We start from the raw sequence: 24,010 nt of genomic DNA, 5'->3' as shown, positions 1-24,010 counted from the left end.
TTCTAACAACTCATAACGAACTTTTGTACATTTTAAATAATAAAACTTTTAGTTTTGTTAAAGGAAAAGAACATATTTATTACATCATAGATTATGCAAAATATAAAGGTAGTGATCACACTGATGAAAATGTAACCATGAATTTTTCTATAGAAACTGTAAATAATATACGTGAAGGATTCCAGCCACATGTTTCAAATTTTAAAGCAGATTCTATTGTTATGTTGATAAGAAACTTAAATATATTTGAGGGATTGTGCAATGGCACTAGATAAAGCTTAACAAAATTATTTAAATATAGTTTAGAAGCAAAAACAATAACTGGTGAAAAATTTGGTGATATGGCTTGTATTCCAAAAATTATGGTCAATACCGGTTATAATTTATCTTAACGGTTTATTATATACAGAAAACAATTTCCAAAAGTTCTAGCTTTTTCCATGACAATCAATAAATCGCAAGGTCAAAGGTTTGATAAATGAGGATTTTACTACAAAAGACCTTTTTCCCATGGTCAATTGTACGTGGCTTTATCGAGATGCAAGAATAAAAATGATATTTTTGATTAAATTGATAGAGAAAACATACAAGATACTGAAAACATAGTGTTGAAAAAGATTTTTTATTATAAGTTATAATGTATCTAGTGATAGCAACATGATTTAAATATTCTTACATGTATGGACAAAATTTATTACCTCATAATATATTTCATGAATGTATATTGTGATCATCTATTGTACCAATTTTAACATTAATTAAAAACAGAATAGGGATAGACCGATGTCTTCATGATTAAATAGGACTTAATAAGTTGAGTCATAAAATATATCATACTAATGTGAAACTTTCACGGCTCATTTGAATGATCAAATAAATTTAATTTAAATGTACGTATGTATTAATTTTATGAACACATATACAAAATAATATAATACATACGCATAAAAATTAATGTTTCATACATAGTTTATCATAAATGCTAACAAAAAAGAACTTAGCATACCAAAAACTTTGTACTTATTAATAAATTCAAATACAATTAATATAAATTAATTATTTATCGTACTCTTAGTTGTATAAATAAAATGGTTAATAATTATTCGTATGTATGAAGTCCATCTATTTGCTTCCTGAGCGATGTGCAAAAATGGATTTAAAAAAAAGTTTATTAATATAAACCTCTTTCTTATTAGTTACTATTTTTTAGATATAAACATTTTTACAGTACAAAAATATAAATGACATATTATTTTTATGATGTATTAAATTACATTTTTAGTGAAAGAATTTAAGTAAAACATGAATGAATAAATAATCTTTTGACTACCATTATAAACGGTTTTATATAGTGGAACGTAGCTTGGAATGCCCTACACACTAAATTATATAATATAACAGTTAACTTTATAGTTCACTATGTCATTGTAATAACGCTTTGCGCAACGACCTCCTATAACTTAATTATAACTTAAAATTTCTTCTCGACGATAAGATAATTTATGTCAATGAGACAGTTTCGTTTTTAAGCAATTTAATAATTGAGGAGTTAAAAAATGGTAGATTAATTTATATGCGACGTACACGTCGGTATTCATATTAAGGTACGAAAAAAACTGTATGATCTCTGTCACGATCCCCAAAAGTAGTGTGGGGGTGGTAGGGGGCAGTAGGGGTTAATGGCTGCATAGGAGGGGGGGCACGAGGGGTTGTATGGAATGCCCAACCGAGATAACTATAGTATAAGAAGATACATGTACTTACATGCATAGACAATTACACATACGATGCGATTCTTTAAAACATGCAACACTGCTAGCTAGAAACATACAAGCGAGCAAGATTTAAGAAAAAAATCTTTCTTTATGGACCGATAAAATCATAAATTCAAATGGAGCTTCAATCTTAAAAAAAAAACAAGTAAATCATTTTAAGTTAAGGCCAATTAAACTTCTTAAATATTTCAAGGATTTCACGGGTAATGCCTTATTTTGGAACATCTTGTTATTGATCATTAGAACATACGAACGATCTACTAGTGTTACTTTTTAGAAATAAATTTTAAACCGATATCTTTGGTGCAACAATGATAACGTACGTCTTTCAAAATTTGTATCGCACTTTAGTTTTCGACGTACAAAGTATGTTTTTTACTACCATATAATTTGTCTTTAATTATTAGTTCTGTCCAAACAATTTTTTTGGCCACAGTACACATAGCTAGAAATTCAAAATCTGTAGTCAAAAAGTCAGCGATGCTCTGTTTACACTAGCCCCATGATACTAAACTATCTCCTAATTTAACAACAAATCTAGAAACGAATTTTTTGCGTTGTATGATCATTTGCATAGTCAACATTGCTGAACGCTGAAATTTTTGAACGGTAATTATTATTTTATTAAATTCAACCATATCCTCATGTTTTTTTTTATATTTTTTATAATACGTTGAACGGCATTCCAATAAGGTTTTGATGAATTTTCGGCAGAACGGCTGAGAGCTCTCACTGTAAATGTAATATCTGGACTCGTAACTATTGCTAGAAATAGTAAACTATTGATAACATTTTTATATGGTATATTTAAACTGCCTTTACTATTATTTCAGAAAATTAAAGTGAAACCACTAGGGTCAGCTTGTATACGTACGTTATTTGCATTTTGTGAGCTAAATTGATGAACGACTTTTTCATTATATGTTGGTTGATAAAAAAGCATTAATTGATCAGGTAAATAACTAATTTTAATTTTTTAAGAACGTTTGTAAATTGTTTGTTTGAATATAAAAATAAATACAAAGAAATTTAAGTAATTCATCTATTTTTTATTATTTTTAAAAACTACGGCTCCATCATTAACAAAAGTGATTAAAACTGATTGATACCTTGAACAATTGTTTGTAAAAACACAAGAACCTGCACTAGTAGGATGTAAATTAAACCTTTTCAAATAATCAACAAATTTTGTGTACCAGCACCTAGCCAATTGTTTTAATCCGTACAATTTTTTTCCAATAGTCAAACCCTATTTGTACCATCTTTAAAATTTTTAAGGTATGTAATATAAATTGTTTTTCACAAGTCTCTGTTGAGAAATGCTGGTTTCACACCAAATCATTTTGTATACATATTATGCAAGGAAATCATAGAAACGTACCAATCGAATTATATCGCTCTACATAGTAAAGCACATTCTTATAGTCAATATCTCTCTTTCTAAGAAATCCTACAAGCCTAGATAAGTGTCTTATGGTTATATTTCTTACATATATTGGGTATGCTTAACATGAAAAAAAAAGACGTATGTGAAAAGAAGATAACAGAAATCTTGTAACTTTGGAGTACCATGAAAGTTAATGAAGCTAAAAAAATTTGTCTGGAGAAACTTATAATCCTATGTTATAATTAAATTTTTGGTATTTGTTTTTATTACTACATTCCTTGTATCTCAAGAAATATTTAATGGATACTGAATTATAGAAAAAAAAGTGTATCGGTATACTTTTGGAAGTAAAAAGAATGAATGATAGAAAGATGAGACAAAGTTGAAACTTCTAAGATGTTATCTAACATATGTTTTTTAACCAGATCTTCCAAACCATGAAACTATTCAAAGTGTGTTGTTTTGAATGCTGTTGTAACTGTTTAATACTTTCTTAGAAGTTTTTTATTCCAAATCACTGATAAAAGCTATTATATGCATAGTAACACAGTAACAAAGAGTGGTACAAACTTGTACCTTAAAACAGTTTTTAAAAGAATGTTAAAAAATAAAATAAAAAATATGTTGTCATAAAGAAATCAAATTAAGGTAACAAACTAAAGCACAAACAGTTTTTTTAGATAAATGACAGGTGCTACTAAGCTTTATCAAGCGGCTAAATTTATGGAAAAACTACGTTTTGCATTTAAGGCACGACTGATACGAGGGAATATATTACTGTTATTACCTCACTATGTAAAAAGTTAGTACGGTTTGATGAAAAAATGTACAGATTTTCATGAGATAAAAAAAAAGGAAGCCTTAGAACACAATGATTACCGCCCTTCACTTTGCATTGAGTGTCAATCGTATGTGTTCTGAACAATTTATTGCGTTAATTTCATCTAACAGACATAAGTGTTAGTTATAAAAAAGGTATAATTTTTCAAGATCTATTAATCTTACGTTAACTTCGTTATCTGAAATGTAAATGAAAAAAACGAGTATGTAAGATGGGGGAAAACAATAAATTCGCAATTTTTCGGCATTTCCGTAACTTAGAGCACAAATTTAATAATATAACTAAATATTTTGAGTACTAAAAAGTCATATTTTTATAAGATCTTTAACTATCACGTTTAACTTATCATCTGAAGTGTGAAACAAAAACGTTGGATGGGAGAAAACGACTATTTATACATTTTACAAGCACTTTTCAGCTCATAGAACGTGTGGGTTAAATCCTGGGTGAAAATTTTTCACATGAAAAAAGTTGTATTTCAATGAGATATACTTTTTTTACAATTAATATCATACTTCAAAGTACAAAACAAATAAGTAAAATAGGGAAAAACTACTTGCTTGCGATTTTTCAGCAATTTTTGGCTCACAAAACGTTGGTTACAACAAAGGTTACATCATGGACGAAAATTTTCAGTACGAAAAAATTGTATTTTAAGTATACCTACAACTTTGTCTTTCACAGCAAACCTCGAAAATATTACGTTATAATGTTATAGCCGAAAAACTTTTTTTTTTACTGAAAGAATCACCGTAAAATGACTGCCATTTTTTTTCTGAAAGAGAAAACCTTACGAACTTTACACCATCACGTAAGACATAAAATATAAAGCTTTTTGTCAAATTTCAGCCTAATCCAAGAGTTGCATGAGTTAATCAAAAAATTTGATTACGTCCATACATACATACATACACCCCTGATGCTGAGGTCCACGATCGCAATTTTTTGTACCAAAACTCTTTTTACACAAAAACAATTAGTTTTAAAGGTACTTACACATTTTGCTCTGGAAAAAATATCAGGCACTCTTAACTATCAGTCGTGCCTAAAAACTAATTTTTGGAGACAGATAGTTAAGTCATTAAGTAAGGCACGATAAAAGAAATTGTTTTACTTATATCCACTACAGTGACAACCTTTGACCTATCTTTTTTGTCATCTTACTAATGTATAAAGCAAAGTCGCTAATACCGTTGTAATCACTAACCACGACAACTACTTAACCAATCTGGCTGAAATTTTGCATACTGATTATTGCTACACTTCCTAGATTATTTAAGTATAGTTTTTATCTTCAAAAAATTAGTAACAACAACAATGAATAAGCTCAAAGTTTTGCAAAAATACCTAAGTTTTGCACATTACTTCAGTAGGATTCACTAGGTGGCGTGGACGTAAAATTGAAGCTACCTGCAATAGAATTAAGTAAGTGTGGTTATAATAGGTCCGAGCGTTTCAACGATTTCCATAGACGATTACCAGCAGCACATCAAGAAAAGAGTTGATAATCGTGCAGCTGGGTATCCTAGCTTCCGACCACACTCTTTTCTAATGGACAAGCGACCTACGTCTAATTCCACCCTGACCCACCAGGATTGACAAGTGTCATCAATAAAAAAATGTTTTAAACGATAACGTCTCCAATGAATTACCAGGAGACGTGTCTAGCCAGAAAACAACCTGCTCCAACACTTCAGAGTTTTGAGCCATTCAACCATCTGGCCTAGTGCCGTCAAAGAATTTTTCACTACAAATGCAAGCCAGGGAAGATAGCCCTGAGTAGTATGGGTAGGCACAACGGCCTCCTCAGTGGTTCGTAGGAACGGCATGTCTACAGAAAAAGTATTCTTTAAGCCTACTTGTTCAACTGACAATGAGCGGTTGGTGATCTGAGAACTGACCTGAAAATGATATATTTTTTAGCTAGTGGCATATCTCTCTCCAGCACTGTTTGTCTCCATACACAGAGACTCCAAGGGTATGAGTCAAGCTACCCGTAGTGAGCTCTCTATCATCAAGAATAATAATGAGAATTAGCTGGAAGTTTTACCACTGGCTCTTTTCAAGGCCATTATAAGTATTTATGTTCCCTACTTAACCATCAATCTCATCAGTTCTTTTAAGGGCCACTTAAGTTTGTACTACCTTGCCAACAAATATATTTTTACTAACATTTCCGAAAACGATTTGCCCCCTAAAAGACTATATGATGACGACTACTATTGAACTTAGTGAGTCATTTACTGGCAGACGTTATAAGCGAAGTTGTCCGTCGCAAGTCTGCTCAGCAAAAAAAAGGTGCTTTAGACACCAACGTCTCCGACGTAACAACAGGAGAAGTTGGTAAAGAGCTCTACAACAAGCTTTAAAGCTTCAAACGTTGTAGTTTTCTCCCGATCAGCCTGGTGCTATAATATTAGGTCAGAGAAAATCACTTCAGGCCAGGAAGGAGAACTTCAAATGCTTTAAATGTTTAAAATTTTTAGCGTCCATAAACTGACGCAGAACATTTATTGAGATTAAAAGAGCATTGTCCAATTTGACAGAGAATGAATCCATTACGTGAGAGATCGGCTTTTCATCTTAACCCTGATAGTAATTATTTAAATATTTCAGATATTTAAATAGGTAAAATGAATATAATGTGATTGTACTTTTTCATTGTGGCAATAAAAAGTAGAGAGGTTAAGCTCTAGGACTTTCTTGCTCTGGTTACAAAAAAATAAAATTAAAAAAAACGATCTTCTAATTATATATTTTTTTTCAGTTTCCAATGTTAATAGTTTAAACAAAAAGCCCTTTTTATTTATCATAACGTGAGAAAATGCAAATTAACGGCCCTGCAGGGCCAGCATTTATTTTATGGAGTAAGAAACGCACGGTACTTTTTAGTATAATTATATTTTTTCTTTTTTGACAGCTTATTATTTGACCAAGTGAATTGTATAAATTCCAAGAAAATGTGTTTTTAACAAGAAGATTTTTGTTCCTAGAAGTGATAGGGATACATGTTTAATTTTAAATTGAAAACGTTTTACACAAAATGTCATTATACTAGGGTGCTCCATTTTGTAGTTCTCGGGGGGGCTGCTTGTTTGATATGAGTTCTTTTTTACAAAAGACTGTACTTTTAAATCTAGCAATCAGAAGCAAGAACAAGAACCTAATATATTTACCTATGTTAAGTGTTATGTAGCAAGTTGTAAGATTTTTAATCTGTTTTTATTAAATTTAACATATTTGATTGTAGAAAAACACCAAACATGCAAGTTATATTACTCCTTATGTCTTCTTGGAAGTTAATCAACGATTTTAAAATATCGGCTCTCGAAAAAAGTTTAATGAAAGTGAATATTTACTATCACGTCAGGTCCCACGCTTGAAAGAAAAGTGACATAAGTCAATGTTCAATTTATATTTATCAACTTTGCTTTTAAAAAAAAAATTTAATTGAAGTATTCATTTACTGTTTACTAATTTAATTTTTTTCAGATAAATTATTTATTATGTACAATAATTAATTATTAACATAATGAAATTTTCTGTTGTAAGTTTTAATAAAATTTTCTGTCATAGTAGCTTTTTTACATATTGTAGATTTATTTTATATTTATTAATTTTTCAGTTTTAACACAAACATATCAATAAACATTTAAGAAATTATTTAATTTTTTCAGAGTTTTTCAGCAGTTTTGTATTTTTCAATCCTTTTCCCGTTAGTAGCTTATTTTCACGAGGTTTTATAAATACATTGATTAATTCCTTCGCCTCTGATTCTTTTACAATTGTTTTATTCGTGACTAAGATGATTTCTTATGTCAAGGACAATTAGTTGGAAAATATTACAGACGTATGAGTGAAACGCAAATATACTGTAACGTTGGCAATCATTCTGTTTGTATGGATATACCTACACATATGCTTTCACGCATAATCAAAGCATTCTTTCTCATTTTATTGAATAATTTATTTGCGGATTTATTTAGAAGTTGAGTACGTTTAACCTATATCGTTCCATCATACAAAAAAATTTTTATATTTTTACGGATCATTTTCTTGGAAATGCAGTTTTACGTGATTTTTATATAAGGTGACATGATTAGTTGCGATATTTTTAAAAATTGCACATGTTTAGAATGGTACCGTTGTTTTTATTTTTAATTACATATTATCAATAAGTTATTAAGATGTTTGAAATATATTTTAATTGACAATATGGTAATCATCGATTTTTCATGATTGAACAAACATGTTTTAATCAAAATTTTTTGAATTCATTTCAAACTATTTCTTAAAATATATGTATGTAGAATGTGGGAGTTATTTACTTGATTGAAGGAAAGTGCGTAAGCGTATGTGACAAGTAAGAGTGCGACGTTAAAAAATCAGTCTAGAAGTTGGTTTTGAATTCATTATTCTGTATAATTTTTTATCTCTTAAATTTTTAAATATTTATCTAAATAACACATTATTACCGTATGCTTCTAAGAATAAATAATTAAATCTATCATCTTAGCAAAATTGCAGTAAGTTATTTAATATATAGTTTCGTACACGATACATATGCCTCCATATATTATCTGCCAGAGAAGTATTACTTCATACTTGAGAAAGGATGCCACGAACTACTAGTTATCTTAAGTTATAGGAGCCTTATTTTTGTAAATAGGATGTTGGCTATCGGTGAAAACAGAAAAGTGATCATATATTATAATTTTTATGTATGTTTATGTATGTCAAATCTACTTTAATAAGGTATCAATGATTGAAATACATTTTTAAAGTTTGCTAAATTCAACTTTAAACTTGTAAAGTTGTAATAAAAACAACTTTTTAACGTATGTTAAATTCTGAAACTAGTAATTTTCATTGCAGATTCAAGTTTATGGCTTTAACGCTGAACTCTACCATAACATGAGTGAGGCTCAATATAAAAGTCAAGGATTAGTTGCAATTTCTCTCATGGTTCAGGTAAGTCTAAGATTATTTATTAAGAATGACTGATTTATGAAAAAGCCTAATTAAGTCAATACACTCTGACAATTTATTTTGAATGAATATAAAATGGTATATCTTTGGGCTCATTTTTAGGATAAAGGAATACATTGCAATATGTGGCTATTTCAGAATTTAATAAGATAATATTTAATTATGATTATGTTTTCCCGTAAAAAAACGTTCTAGACTTTTATAAGTCATTAATGTTAGCTACTTGGTTAAATAATTTCCAGTTCGAAATAATGTTGCTATTTATGATACGGGTTCAGAGTACAAACTGATCTAATACTGAATCTTTAGTTATTCCTTTTTTAGTGTACTGCACCGTTTCTAGTTTAGTTTGTAAAATATTTTCTTACTTGAGATAATATTTGGTATTTCGCTCTAAAGCTCAATGAACAAGTACGGTTAGCATAGTCATGTATCATATAGTTTTTTTCCATTTTCGTATGTTTTCTTATTTTTTCCTTTTTAATTGTTTATTTTATCCCACAACACTTACTTTATTTGCCAAAGTCCCCTGACGTACTCATGTTTTCTTTGGTCTGATGTAATTAATAGAAGTTAAAAAAAATTTTTTGTACAATCTTGTTAGATCAAAAAAATTATAATTTTAAACAAAGAAATTTAGGAAACGGTAGTTTCATTTGTAATGATAAGTATTGCAAGAGCGCATTTCTTATCACCTAGAAATTTATAATACACACTATTTATTCCTGTTTACATCCTCTTATTTGTTTTCCTTTCTCTTAAAATAAATAATAAGAATACATTCAATTTACAAAGTTAAAATTAAAAGAGTCAGCGCGAAGCATATAATGAGCGCTGTCAATTACGATTAACAAGCCAGATAATACATATGCAAGGATTATCGGCGAATATGTATAATCGATAGTGTACAGAGATATAGCGCAGATTGCAGCGGCGAATTATCTGCAAGTTGGCTGTAAAAGGCTCTGATTTGCAAGAAAATATGTTCCTCCTCCAGCGAACGTGGGATGCGGAGATCCGCTGCCTACCCGGACCTGAAAATCCCCCGTGCATTGATACTAACCGTGGTGCGCACGAGCCAAGCAAGAGAGAGCGATCAAGTAGTAAAGATACTAGGAATAGCGACGACGCTCCTTGGGCGAAGTACCTGGGTTGATTACTAGAGCTGTGCTCAAGACACCCAAGGGCCCCGAGGACGACCTAGCCCTAAGTGACTCTTTCACGATAGGCATAGAGCCCAGGACTAACACCCCGCGGCTGTACTAATAATTCACTCTAGTCTAACCAAGTGTGCGTAGAAGAGAATTTGTGCAGGAAAACTTAAATCTTTTTAAATACAGTTTGGCAAAAATTAAAGTTAAAAATATAATTTTATTTTGTATCCAAGCTTGAGGTTCAACTCATCTCAGAGTGCTTTAAATTCTTTGAAATACAATTAAAAAATTGTGAGTGTTAATTTAAAAATTGCGTTAGTTATTGAAATCAACATAAGTGAAAGGCATAGAGGTTGAAAATACAACTTCCTTAAAAAAGTAAAAATGAATACATTATATTTTTCTTTATAGAATTGGCAACCCGAGCCACTTTGCTTTTTTACACTGGGCAAAGAACCCGCTCTCCAACATATATAATCACTGACATTAATTGTGTGTTGGTTCCTAATCTAAGAGTTTACCTAGTACACATTATATTCTAAGCTAACTTTTTACTATTTCAACTCAAAATAAGAGGGTCGTATTGATTGTTTAAGTCATGCTTTTGATGTCATAGTGTAGAAAATCACAGAGCAATTTCTTAATCTAGTGGTTTTAACTTGCTTGATTTTATCGTACTCCATAAGTCATTTTCTACGTATGAAGCAGATAATTAGGTCAAATAAATTGAATGCTATGCTTGAATCAATATTATATGGAAGGGCAAAAACTGTAACGTTTATTTGTAAATGACAGAGATAAATATTAAATTACTGTGTGAATAATTATTAACGTTAGCAGTGTTTCCAATTCAAACTCGCTGTTGACTTTGCTTTTCAAAAGTTTATAAGAAGTACTGGCTTTTTCTGCCTGCAACTTGAAAAATTCTTTCACAAATAAGTGGATTCATACAGAATCAAAAATCGCTAAGCTAACTCGCTTAAATGGTGAGCTCACTCAATCTTAAGAGCTTTTAGTTGTTGATGGTGAAAAGGGATATGTTTTTTTGCTGTAGATTGTGAGATTACTAAAAGTTATTTTCAGAAAAAAAATTTTACAAGAAAAAACTTTTTGAATAAAAGTTAAGAAAGTCCAGCAAACTTTTTTTTCACAGTAAGTTAAGTTATTAACATTTACGTTATGTTATGTTATGTTATGTTTTAACCTCTACATATTTGTGTTTCAACTAACGGTAAAGTATTTGTTATGAGTATTTTATACTCTATATGGATAAAAAATCTATCTGTCATTGCAAAAAAAAGTGAATAGGTAAATAATAACATTTTTACTAATTGATTGTTAAATAAAAAAGAAATTTTTTTTTTCTAATTGACAACCAAAGATCTCCTGGAAATCATCTCAGCTTTAAAATAAAAAATAAAAAATTTAAGATTGGTGGAAATCTCTGATCTCCAGACAATTCCTGGGGTCTTTAGACAATCCTACAGTGTCTAACGAAAGCTCATTTTGTTTGTTAAAAGTTGTACTTAACATTTCCCTTTAAATTAATACAATTTTCGTAATAAATTAGTGGTTAAATAAGCTGCAAGAAGAACGCTTTATTGCAAATTAAATATTATTAACAATATAAGTGTCATCCCTACCAGACCTTTTTCAACAAAAATTTTAAATTTTTTCCAAAATTGAAAAGCATAAAAAATATGCCCTACGGCCCCTAAAAGCCAAGAAAATTTTTTTTTTGTCTTCATTCTCACAGCTTTGTTGATAAACATAGGCAGTTCAGATTTGGACATGTTCCTCTTTAAGACCTATTTTAAGGGAAAAAATATTTGATGGTCATTAAGTGCCAACTTTCATCAAAAACACAGTGCAATAGTGAGAGTTATTTGCGTGGTGACTGTCCCGATCAAGGCTCAAGGGAACCCTTTTGCTGCAGCTGCTTGCGCGTGGCTGATTTAAAATTTTATACAGCGTGCTCAAAACGACTTGTGGTCGAAAAATTTTCGACATCTCGGCTTCCGTGAATCGTAAAACGATTTTTTTAAACTGGGGTAGCTTAAGAAAATATAACCAGTAGGTAAATTAGGCAGGTACGGGGCCAAGCCCAGTCCCTGTACAGGTACGGGGCCACCTCCCCCCTGGCCTCGCTCCGAGGCCTTCCATGGCCTCGTAGCTAGGCAGATACGGGGCCATCTCCCCTCTATCCTCGCTCCAAGGCCAGCTATGGCCTCGTAGGTAGGCAGGTACGGTGCAACCTTTCCTCTCCATCAGAGTTTGGTGCTATTGCATACTTCTCCACTCTCTCCACCCATGCCTGGCCATGCTGCAACCTCACCTAGGCAGCGTCTTAAAATTTTTTAGATTTAAAATTAAAAAAGAATTTGAATCTCTCCAACCGTTGGTTTCTCAATGAAACAAAGACATGCACTTTTCTTGCATTTTTTAGGTGTTCTTGAAAAATTGTTCCTATAGTGTTGTACGGGAAATTTCCCGACTACGAAGGTATACTATAAAAACAGCGTTCTAATTATAAATTTTCTCTTCTATATTTGTCTGAGAGTCGTTGCCATGAAAACAGCTCTTTGAAGAAAAACACTGTAGGTTCACCGTCAGAATGGAGTGGAAGCATAGCTAATTCCTTGAGAAATAATTCATCGGCAGGATGTTTAAAGCCTTGCATATCAACTACTAGCAGCCCCCCGTCTCGGCTTCGCCCGAGACTTACTAAATAAAACACCGTAGTGTGTTGACACGTAATGTGAAACATTTTTATTTAGAAAATTTTACACATATTCCCGATACATCTCAGAACAAAAATCTTCTTATTAAAAACATATTTTTTCGGAATCCATATAGTTTATTTGGTCGAATAATAAGGTGTACAAATTCAAAAAAATAATTATGCTGAAAAGTACTGTGCGTTCTTTATGCCATAAAATAATCATTGGCTATAAGAACTTGTTGATTTGGTTTCTTCTGTGTAATTTACGAAAAGGGCTATTTTTTAAAGCTGTTAAGATTTAAAACCCCCAAAAAATTTATATTAAAAAAAAATTGTTTTTTCTCATATCTCACAATTTTATTACCAGAGCAACGAAGTCCTGGACCTTAAACCCAACATTTTTATTGCCACAAAAACACAAATACATTTTCTACTCATTAAAAAATCTGAAGTAGGATCTTTAAAGATTTCAGAGATTGCTGTGAGGGTACAATGAAAAGCTGATCTCTCACGTAATGGACTCTTAAGTTTTGACGATTTTGACGCTGCTGTTTCAATCTCGATAAATTTTCTGCGTCAGTTTCTTGACGCCTCAAATTGTATTCATTAGATACATTTAAGGTTTTCTTTCCAATATATCCTTTTGCGACTATTGGTATGCTTACGACTTTTATGACCCCTAAAGGCTATTTTCAGTCAACTTTGTCAATTTTAATACATTTGTTGGCAAGGTAGTTCGACGTCCGATGGCCCTAAAAAAGACCGGTGAGCTTCTTAAGTTAACTCTTTTTTGACTGCAGTTAACAGCAATTGTGACTGCCTGGATACCTCAGGGTGATCTTCTCTGGCTTACTGTTGAAGACCCAGACTGATTGGGAGAAAAATTACAAAGTCCGAAGCTTTGGGGCTAGTTGTAGTGCTCTTTCCCAACGTCTCCCGGTACAACGTCAAAGACGTTGGTGTCTAAAGCACCTTTTTTATTTTGCAGATTTAGTTGTTTTGGTGATCTTAGATGGGGAGATTGGTTAGTGATACTGGTCCAGTGGAGGCTGTCCCGTTGGCTCAAGTTTTTTTTTCCTTTATAGCTGTTATAGGTTTGCCCAGCGCAGACCTTGGAGAGGATCAGTGATTCCTAGTTGAATGCTTAGAGTCGAGAGAGTAATATAGAGTCGTCGGTCACCGGGTTTTCCAGCCTTGCGAAGAACAACTCCGCAGGTGACGTCTGCCAGTGAATAGCTGACTTTGTTTAATAGTGCCCGTCTTTAGTTAATATAGCCTTTTAGTTGACAAATCGCTTCCGGAAATGGTAATAAAAATGTATTTGTTGGCAAGGTAGTTTACACTAAGGTGGCCTCTAAAAAGAACCGATGAAATTGATGGTTAAGTAGGGAACGTAAATACTTATAATGGCCCTAAAAAGTGCCAGTGGTGAAACTTCCAGGCTATTCTTTATTATTATTCCTGATGATGAAGAGCTGGCTACGGGTTGCTTGATTTTTACCCTGGGAGTCTCGATGTACGGAGACTGTGATGGAGGGAGGTACGCCACTGACCAAAGAATATCTCGTCTCAGGTCGTTCCCCGGATAACCAACTGCTTAATTGCTCATCTTTAGACGGGAACATGTGGGTAAGCGCGTTAGGGACGCGACTACCAAGAAGGTAGCCGTTGTGGCTTCCCGTGCCCATCAGAGCTGTTTTTTCTTGCTTACATTTGTAGCCACAAATTCTTCAACTACACCAGGTGGGATGGTGGGACTGCCACACAACTCTGAAGAGTTGGGGTAGATTGTGCTCTGGCTAGATATGTCTCCTGGTATTTTGGCAGAGACGGCATCGGTTGGAATTAATTTATTTTTCTTTGATCGCACTCGTCGAGATACAGGGTGAAGGGACATGGGTTCCTTCCCCCTTAGAGAAGAGTGTCGTCCGTAACCGGGATACCCAGCTGCAGGACTATCACCAGCATTCTCTGAACAGCTTGATGAGCTGCCGAAGCTCGACCATACAGCTAAGGATACTCTCCGGCCTATTATAACCACACTTATTTAATTATGTTGCAGGTAACTTCGATTTTATGTTGACGCCACCTAGCGGATTTTACTGAACTAAAGTGAAAAGCTGGCGTATTTTTGCAAAACTTTGAGCTCATTTATTGCTATTATTATTAAATTTTTTAAGATAAAAACTATACTTAAACCATCTAGGAAGTATCATGAATCAGTGTGCAAAATTTCAGCAAAATCGGTTCAGTAGTTTTCACGATTAGCGATTACAACGGTCTTAGCGACTTTGCTTTATATATTAGTAAGATGTAATCCATTTATTGCTTACAACCTTTTCACTATCACATTTTTGGAATCTTTTCTCCCCAATCTTTATTTCTTATTACTTTTTTCTGATTTTTTTTCGCTCTGTTTGGTCCACTTAACATACCTGTCAATGAACTTCTCATACTCTTTATATTTCCTATCGTACTCTCTCTTCTGTCCACTCTGACCTTGCCCCATAACGGTTAACAAATGAATGATGATAGCTTTACCCCCACCACTATATGTAATCCATTAATCACAATCGTCAATAACCTTCACGTTAAGGAAATAATGATTTATTAGTTGAAAACTTTTCTGTTAAATTTTTTAACCAAGCTTTCTTTTCATCATCATCCTTGGTAGAAAGTTTTTGATACTTTACGTCATTGGTGAATTTGCTTTCAGCCGGCTTATGCGACATAGCGATAGAGGTCTTTTGAAAAATAAATTTTTTAAAAATAATTAACACTTTTTATTTTTCTCCTTTGATTTTTTTTCTGCCCATTTCTCTGTGTGTCTCTTCTCAAATTTTGCCCACTCTTCTTGTCGTCGTTTATTATCTTTTTCTTTGCTCTGCTGACCTTTCTCCATGATGGTTAAAAGACAAATGACGTTAGCAGAGCTATGCATGAGCTTTTATAGCTTTATATGAATTTCTTAACGTCTCCACTCGTTGGACTGTATTGAAAAATATCATCGTGTAGAATTAGGCAGTAGGCTTATGTATTGACGAGAAAATTAGCGCGAGATTCAAATTCCTAACGCACATCTACTGGAGCATTTTTCAGTGAGTCATTTTGCTTGGAGCAATCAATCACAATCAAAGGGGCGACGTTCAGAAAATCATATCTGTTCAACAAAGGTGCGGGGGATTTACCATAATATGAATTCTGAAAATAAGCATATATGTCATACAACAATGCATACTGATTGTTAGTCATATCGCGATTGAGATCACCATACGGATAACATTGTGGAGTTTCAGATACTTGATTATTGAATAATCCATAAGTTTGATGGTAAACTACATACAAAAAATATACATCCTATTTTTTTATGCTAATTAATATATTTGTATTTGTCTGTTCAAGAGGAAGGTATTTTATCTATTTAACTAGCGTTGATCGGATACTTGATTACAGTTTATGTCTATATAGGTATTCTGTGCTAACTATCTTTGAGATTTAATTTTATGTTTTACTTTATATTAAGTTTGTTTTAATTCTAATGTATTACATAAGATTATTAAAGAAGAAGAAGAGGATAAAGACGTCTCAAAACTAAAAACTTACTATGTATGGATTAAAAATTTGTCCAGGCTAGTGGCAGCTCAAATATCTAAGAATAAGTGGAAATGTTAGGTTTGTGACAGATGTTTACATTTTTTCTATAGTGACGATAAGCTCAAAAACCATGAAACTGACTGTGCTAATGTAAACAAGTGTCGAATAAAGCTACCAATTCAAGGAAACAACATTATCAAGTTCAGTAACTTTAATTCTGCTGAAAAAGTCCCTTACATCATCTATGCGGACTTGGAGTGTTTACTTGAGCCTGTGGAGAATAACATACGTGCATATCAGAAGCATAAAGCCTTTACTGTAGGCTATTATGTAAAATGTAGCTTTGACAACAGCCAATCAGTTTACAAGAGTTACCAAAGAGAAGATGATATGGAGACTCCAGCAGAGTGGCTTGTTCGAGAACTAAGGGCTATTGCAAGTTACCTGCAAGAATTATATGAGAATCTAAAGTCAATGATCTTAACTCAAACAGAACAGAATGAGTTCAGACAAGCTAAAGCTTGTCATATTTGTGGTAGTTTATTTGAAAAAAATGAGAGGAAAGTGCAAGAGCATTGTCATCTGATCAGAAAATTTGGAGGTGCTGCACACGAAAGTTGCAACATTAATTATCAGAATTCAAGATTCATTTCCTGTGATATTCCACAATCTCAATGGCTACGACTCGCACTTTATCATCAAAAAGTTGGCCACCAGTGAAGACTTCTAGGGACCCGTCAATCTTCTAGCTGAGAACAAGGAGAATTACATTTCATTCACGAAGCACATAAAGGGCAGTGACATCAATTTTAAATTCATCGATTCGTTTCGATTCATGCCCTCCTCCTTGGAAAAATTGGCATCATACCTGGAAAAGTGTGACATCACTAGCAGTGAGTTTCAACGTGTATATAGTGAGGAGTAGACAAAAGTTTTGCTAAGAAAGGGTGTATTCCCTTACGATTATGTGAGTTCCTTGAAAAAACTCAGAGGAAAAGAGCTTTCCTCTAAAGCTGCATTTCACAGCTAGTTGAACGATAGTAAAATTTTAGATGCAGATTACGAGCATGCATAGAATGTATGGAGAACATTTTAGACTCAAATAATCAGAGAAAACTCTGATCTGTACTTGAAGACTGACGTTTTGCTATTGGCAGATGTCTTTGAGAACTTTTGCTCCACATGCTTGGCAGCATATGAGTTAGATCCTGCACATTATTATACCACGCCCGGTCTAACGTGGAACGCCATACTCAAGCTCACCCAAGTTGAATTAGAGCTACTCACAGATATAGACATGCTTTGTTTGTGGAAAAAGGCATCAGAGGAGGTGTGAGCCAGTGCTGTAACCGCTACGCCAAAGCCAACAATGAGTTTATGGAGGATTATAATCCAGAGTTTGAAGACAAATATCTCATGTACTTTGATGCAAACAACTTGTATGGATGGGCAATGATGCAGCCGTTGCCAAAAAGAGACTTCCATTGGGTTGACACAGAGTCAAATTTCCTCGATGTACCAGATGATGATGGATATGGCCACATACTAGAAGTAGATATGGAATATCCAGTAGCTATCCACGATGAACACAAGGATTTGCCTCTCTGTCCGCAACATGTGGCTCCGCCTCGCTCCAGGCAGCAAAAGCTTATAACAACTTTATATAATAAAAAGCGATGTGTCATACATCATAAGGCATTGAAGCAGGCTCTCGCACATGGACTAGTGTTCAAAAAAGTTCGTAGAGTCTTGCGTTTTAAAAAAAGTCCATGGCTCAAACCATACGTTGATCTGAACACGAAGAAGAGGAAGCAGAGTAAAAATGAGTTTGAAAAGCTCTTCTTCAAACCCACGATCAACGCTGTGTATGGTAAGACCATGGAGAACGAGCGAAAGCGAGTAAATGTTAAACTCGTAAACAAGTGGGAGGGACGATACAGTGCAGAAACACTTATAGCCGAACCAAACTTCCACAGTCGCTCCATTTTTGCGGAAAATCTTGAGGCTATTCAGCTTGCTTGTACAGAAATCAGCGTGAGAAAACCAATATATGTTGGTCTGAGCATACTCGTCATATCGAAGACTCTCATATATGATTTTCATTATTCATACATAAAAAAATGTTTCGAAAGAATTCAAAAGCAAGTAATATTTCATCTAATCATCTTGGCTCATGCGAGATCTATCAGGATGTTTTTTCACCAGTAGCTCCATTAACCCATCACTTATTGGAAAGCTCAACTCACCCATGTGAATTTGATTATAAGTTTATCGATGAATTACCAAGCTTGTATGATCCACCTTGTTTTCGCATTCCAGAAACCAAATCTAATAAATCTCTTTTATTTTCATGAACTATTTGTAAATACACATTGTCAAGAAATTGAATGGTAACATTCATTTCATCATCATCATCATCATCTCTTTGACTAACAGCAGACTCAAACATCATATCATCGTCGCTGTATTTCTCTTTTTCCATTTGTTTGATGGGTAGTGGCTTATTAGGAATTACAGAATCATTTTTTTTGTCCTTGTTTTAGTGATAATTTTCCGAAGAGGATCAGTAATAGGTTTAAAGGTCATATTGAGAGCTTTTTCGACCTTATCTTTTCCAAACTTCAATAATTGATATTTTTTTTTGACGGCTTCTCTGGCCTTCATCAGCTGATGAAGAACATCTTTTTCTCCCTTGTACATGTTGATGCTTCATTATATTTATAGCATAATTGTCAAAACCTTTGCGATGTCAACCACTGTTCATATTTTTATCTTTATCGATGACAGCGAAACCATATTCATCATCATTCCAACAGTTTGTGCAGAGATTTTTGAACTGGGTATACGAGACATGTCAGAGTTCACATGATCGTCATACGCATGTTTCAAATTCAGCTTATCTTGACGAAATAGAGCTAAAAGATTAACATTGTCTGTTACAAGGTGTTTTGATACTTGTGCGTATGATTGGCGTAGATAGAAAGAGTCTACATTTTCGTGTCTTCCCATACAGTAGAAAGCTCTTACATTATCCTGCTTTTCACAAGCTATGTCGTCAAAAATCATGAGAGTTGGGTAGTGCATTATCTGGAGATACTACTGCTTCATGTTCATTGAATGCAAAAAATTGTATGTCATCTAAGGGCTCCAGCAGCTCTTTTAAAAACTTGTACTTTGGCTGATTAAGCGATTTTAAGTACAAATAGACGTTTTCAAACCTTAATCGGTTGGGGTCTACTATTAGTGCTAGTAGACTGTGTGTCTTACCACAATTGAATGGATCACAGAATACGGCTCGAATATTGTCTGAGAGTCATTCAACATGTCGATTCGAACGCTTTTCCTCTTTTACAATAGCATCAAAGTTTGGAACTTGCAATTTTATAGTTTGCTTTTTGAACTGCATGTCTGCATGGTATGATGGCTAGATAACGACTAATGTGATAATTGAATGCGCAATGGTTTTATACCCTATAAATACAATGTTTTTAGACAAAGGTGCTTAGTCGTGATTCAACCACTGAAGAATGATGATCATTCATCGCGCAAGAGAACGTGATCTTTTGAATAGGGTTATAAATACTTTACCTGTAGAATTATACATACCAGGCTACCAGCTCTGCGATCCTGGCACTAAACTTGTCAAACGTCTGGCTCAAGGTGATCAGGGAATAAATCCACTAGACGCAGCGTGCAAGGAACACGATATAGCCTATTCTCAGAATCGAGAAAACATCGTGGCCAGAAATTCATCAGATAAAGTATTAGCCGAAAAAGCTTGGCGAAGTGTCAAGGCAGGAGATTTGAGTATTTGGAAAAAAGCAGCTGCTCTAACTATCACGAGTACTATGAAGCTTAAAAGTAAATTAGGTATGGGTGTGAAAAGTAAGAGAAAGAAACCTTGCACTGCTTTGAGTACAGTTATTATGGCTGCATCTTGGAAAATAAATAGCAAACATGCACCCAAAGTTATTAGTTCAGCTTTGAAGAGGGCACGTTGTGCAGTTAAGAAAGCAGGTGGTAATAAAAGTGTAAAAATACCACGTATCTTACCTCTCCCTGCTTAAACTGGTGGTGCTCTACCTCTAATACCCTTATTTGCTGGTTTGAGTACAACCAGTGCACTAGCTAATGGTGTAGCTGGAATATTAATAAGTATAAGTGCAAGTAAGGCTGCTAAACAGCAACTTCAAGAAAGCCAAAGACACAATAAAACTATGGAGGCCGTTGCACTTGGAAAAGGTCTAAGACTTCAACCATATAAAACTGGATTAGGTGTATACTTAAAGCCATATGCTGGAAAAGGTTTAAAAAAAAAAAAAGCTTGAAGTAAAACTACCCGCTAGAGCTCTAACAAATGTTGATTTATCGAAATATGCTAAAAAGTTAAAAATCCCTAATTTCTGGGGAGTATTTATGTGAAATGTAAAAGTGGCGTATCAAAAACGCGGTAATAATGTTGTCCATTTTGACAGTTTTGATAATCTACAACCACACATCGATTTAATGCTATACTCGGGAGTTAGCAATAGCAAGTATAACCGCGTAAAATATCAAGATTATGATTCTCACAATTGTGGTCAATTGTGCTTAAAATTTATCTCAAAAAGTATATAAGGTAATATCATAGCGTAAAATCATTCATTCGCTTTCCAGGAGTCATGGAAGAAACGCTGACACTAAGTTTGTCTGGAACTTCTTCTGTATTGGAAGCACTATATTTTCCACCTATCGAATTATCATCGAAACATAACTACGTTCTTGGCTTAGTAGAACTCCTAACATTCAATTCGATTCCAAATATTGACGTCGGTAGTAATAAATTTTACGTGGCTGATCAAGTAGTCGTTTTTCCAACAGGCAGCTACAAAATTCGAGATATCGAGTCATTTTTAGTTGACGCATTACAGCCTAACGATATAACTATTGATATCAAACCCAACAATAATACACTCCGTAGCGAAATTACTTGTACTCATACGATTGATTTTAGACCAAAAGATTCTATAGCTCACCTCTTAGGTTTCACTGAACGTCTTCTTGAAGGTAGCACTACCCACAGTTCAGATTTACCTGTGGCTATTCTCAAAGTTAACGCACTGAGAGTTAAGTGTAATATTACTACTGGAGCCTATATAAACGGAGAAAAAGTTCAGGCGATTCACGAATTTTTTCCAGCAGGTTATAAAATCATCGAAGTACCATCACAAATTATCTATTTATCAATTGTTGGACGCGTCATCGACTACACACAACAACGCATTGTCAATCAGGACAGTAATTTAGTAAACTTTCGTGGAGAAGTCATAACCGTGAGGTTACATATAAAACCTTCATCATAATGGGGATTGTATACAACACTAAAAGCTATATAAATAGTTCAACATGTGCTCCAGCAGTCAGTCGACAACAAACAGTCCAACTGTCAACACGTCAAAGACAACTGACTCGTCAAAATACTTAGTTTCTGAAAAGTTTAGGATTAAGAATAAAAAAAGGCCGTGGTGGAAACTAACTTGCATATTCTTGTGTTGTTGCGTAAAACATGGAAGAAATTCTAGGCATTCAGTCTCCTGTCACCTTTGATGACTCCATAGCATACTATAAGATTCATGCTCATCAGACATACGCCTCCGCAACTTATGGTAACAGTGATGAAGTCCGTATATCAATTAAACATCAAGACCTATGACTTCTACCATCTCGCAGCTCGTTACACATTTATGGAGAATTAATTAAAGCAGACGAAAATACAGCAACTACGAATACTGAGCTAGTGAATAATGCCATTTGCCACCTATTTTAAGAAATTAGGTATGATATAAACGCTATCATGATAGATAAGTGTAAAAATGTGGGTTTAACAACCCTCATGAAAAATTGGTTAACACTCAGTCCATATCAAGATGTATTGAGTAAGAATGCAGGTTAGAATGGAACTCACGCTTAAAGTCTAACGGAGGGCAGCTGCTTTGATGTCTTGATTCCCCTCAGCATGATTCTAGGTTTTGCGAAAGATTATCGTAAAATTGTGGTCAATGTGAAACATAAACTAATACTAACGAATCAAGAAATAATTTAAATGCAGTTATTCAAGGTGCTATTTCTGCTGCAAATGCTAATGAACAACCGACTTGGGAAGAGTTTAAAATATTAATACTCAAGCTCGGATGGCTTATGCCCTATGTTGTGATGTCAGATTCTTATTAAAGTCGTCTGGTCAATTATTTGCAAAAAGACAAATTGATATCTATGAGCTTCCGTACTTGGGAGCTTTATGAATATTTACTCTTGTCCACCATATCTAAGCATATCTGGACAGTCAATACGTCGAATCAGTTGAAAAAGCCACGTTATGTTATACTGGCTTTTTAAACAAACCGAAAGAATCATGGAGCTGCTAGTGCTAGCAAGTTCAATCACTGTAATATAAGAAATGTGAGACTCTATTTAAATTCACAATATTATCCCTATGATGATCTCAATCTCGATATAACAAACAATCAGTATGCACTGTTGTATGACATGTATGCTCATTTCTAGAATTCATATTATGGTAAATCCCCCGCACCTTTGTTAAACAGATATGATTTTTTGAACGTCGCACCTTTGATTGTGATCGATTGCTCCAAGCAAAGTGACTCATTAAAAAATGCTCCAGCAGATGAACGTTTAGAATTTAAATCTCACGCTAATTTTCCCGACAATACATCAGCCTACTGCCTAATTCTACACGATGATATTGTTCAATACAGTCCAACGAGTGGAGACGTTAAGAAATTCATATAAAGCTATAAAAGCTCATGCATAGCTCTGCTAACGTCATTTGTCTTTCAACCATCATGGAGAAAGGTCAGCAGAGCAAAGAAAAAGATAATAAACGACGACAAGAAGAGTGGGCAAAATTTGAGAAGAGACACACAGAGAAATGGGCAGAAAAAAAATCAAAGGAGAAAAAAAAAAGTGTTAATTATTTTTAAAAAATTTATTCTTCAAAAGACTTCTATCGCTATGTCGCATAAGCCAGCTGAAAGGAAATTCACCAATGAGGTGAAGTATCAAAAACTTTCTACCAAAGATGATGATGAAAAGAAATCTTGGTTAAAAAATTTAACAGAAAAGTTTTCAACTAATGAATCATTATTTCCTTAACGTGAAGGTTATAGACGATTGTGATTAATGGATAACATATAGTGGTGGGGGTAAAGCTATAAAGGCTGATGCATGATAGCTATTTTTGTAGGCGCTGACCATCGCAACTGGGATCTGCATGTGAATGAGTTTTACCACATGGTTAACACTGCAAGTCAATCGACGTTAAATGTTTTGCCAGCGTTCTTAAACTACGGCTGAAATCCAAATCCAGTGAAAAGTCTGTGCCGAGAGGTCGAATCTAAAGAAAAAATCAAGCGGATTTTACCACATGCGTGGGAGGATCGAGTTAAGCGACTGGATGCGCTGCACGACTTAGTGGCTAAGCACATTAAAGATGTAAGATCAAAACGGGAGAGGCATTATAATTGGCGACATTGCGATGTGTGTTTTAGC

The 24,010-nt window shown here is 33.8% G+C and overlaps 1 protein-coding gene across 1 annotated transcript in view; it reads left to right on the top strand.

Moving 5' to 3' along the window:
* Positions 1–24,010, top strand: part of CARPA (Carbonic anhydrase-related protein A) — a 676,873-nt gene that overhangs the window by 256,179 nt on the left and 396,684 nt on the right. Inside the window, exon 4 of the mRNA XM_089595651.1 lies at positions 8,879–8,974. Within this exon, the coding sequence (XP_089451777.1) occupies positions 8,879–8,974 (96 nt within the window). The remainder of the gene's footprint in view (positions 1–8,878; positions 8,975–24,010) is intronic.

This window comes from Copidosoma floridanum, unplaced genomic scaffold (assembly GCF_036245765.1).
Source record: "Copidosoma floridanum isolate Cflo_tuat_1 unplaced genomic scaffold, Cflo_Japanese_pri ptg000026l, whole genome shotgun sequence".
Classification (NCBI taxonomy): domain Eukaryota; kingdom Metazoa; phylum Arthropoda; class Insecta; order Hymenoptera; family Encyrtidae; genus Copidosoma; species Copidosoma floridanum.
Note: the sequence above shows the minus strand (reverse complement) of the source record. Positions and strands in the feature narration are given on the sequence as shown.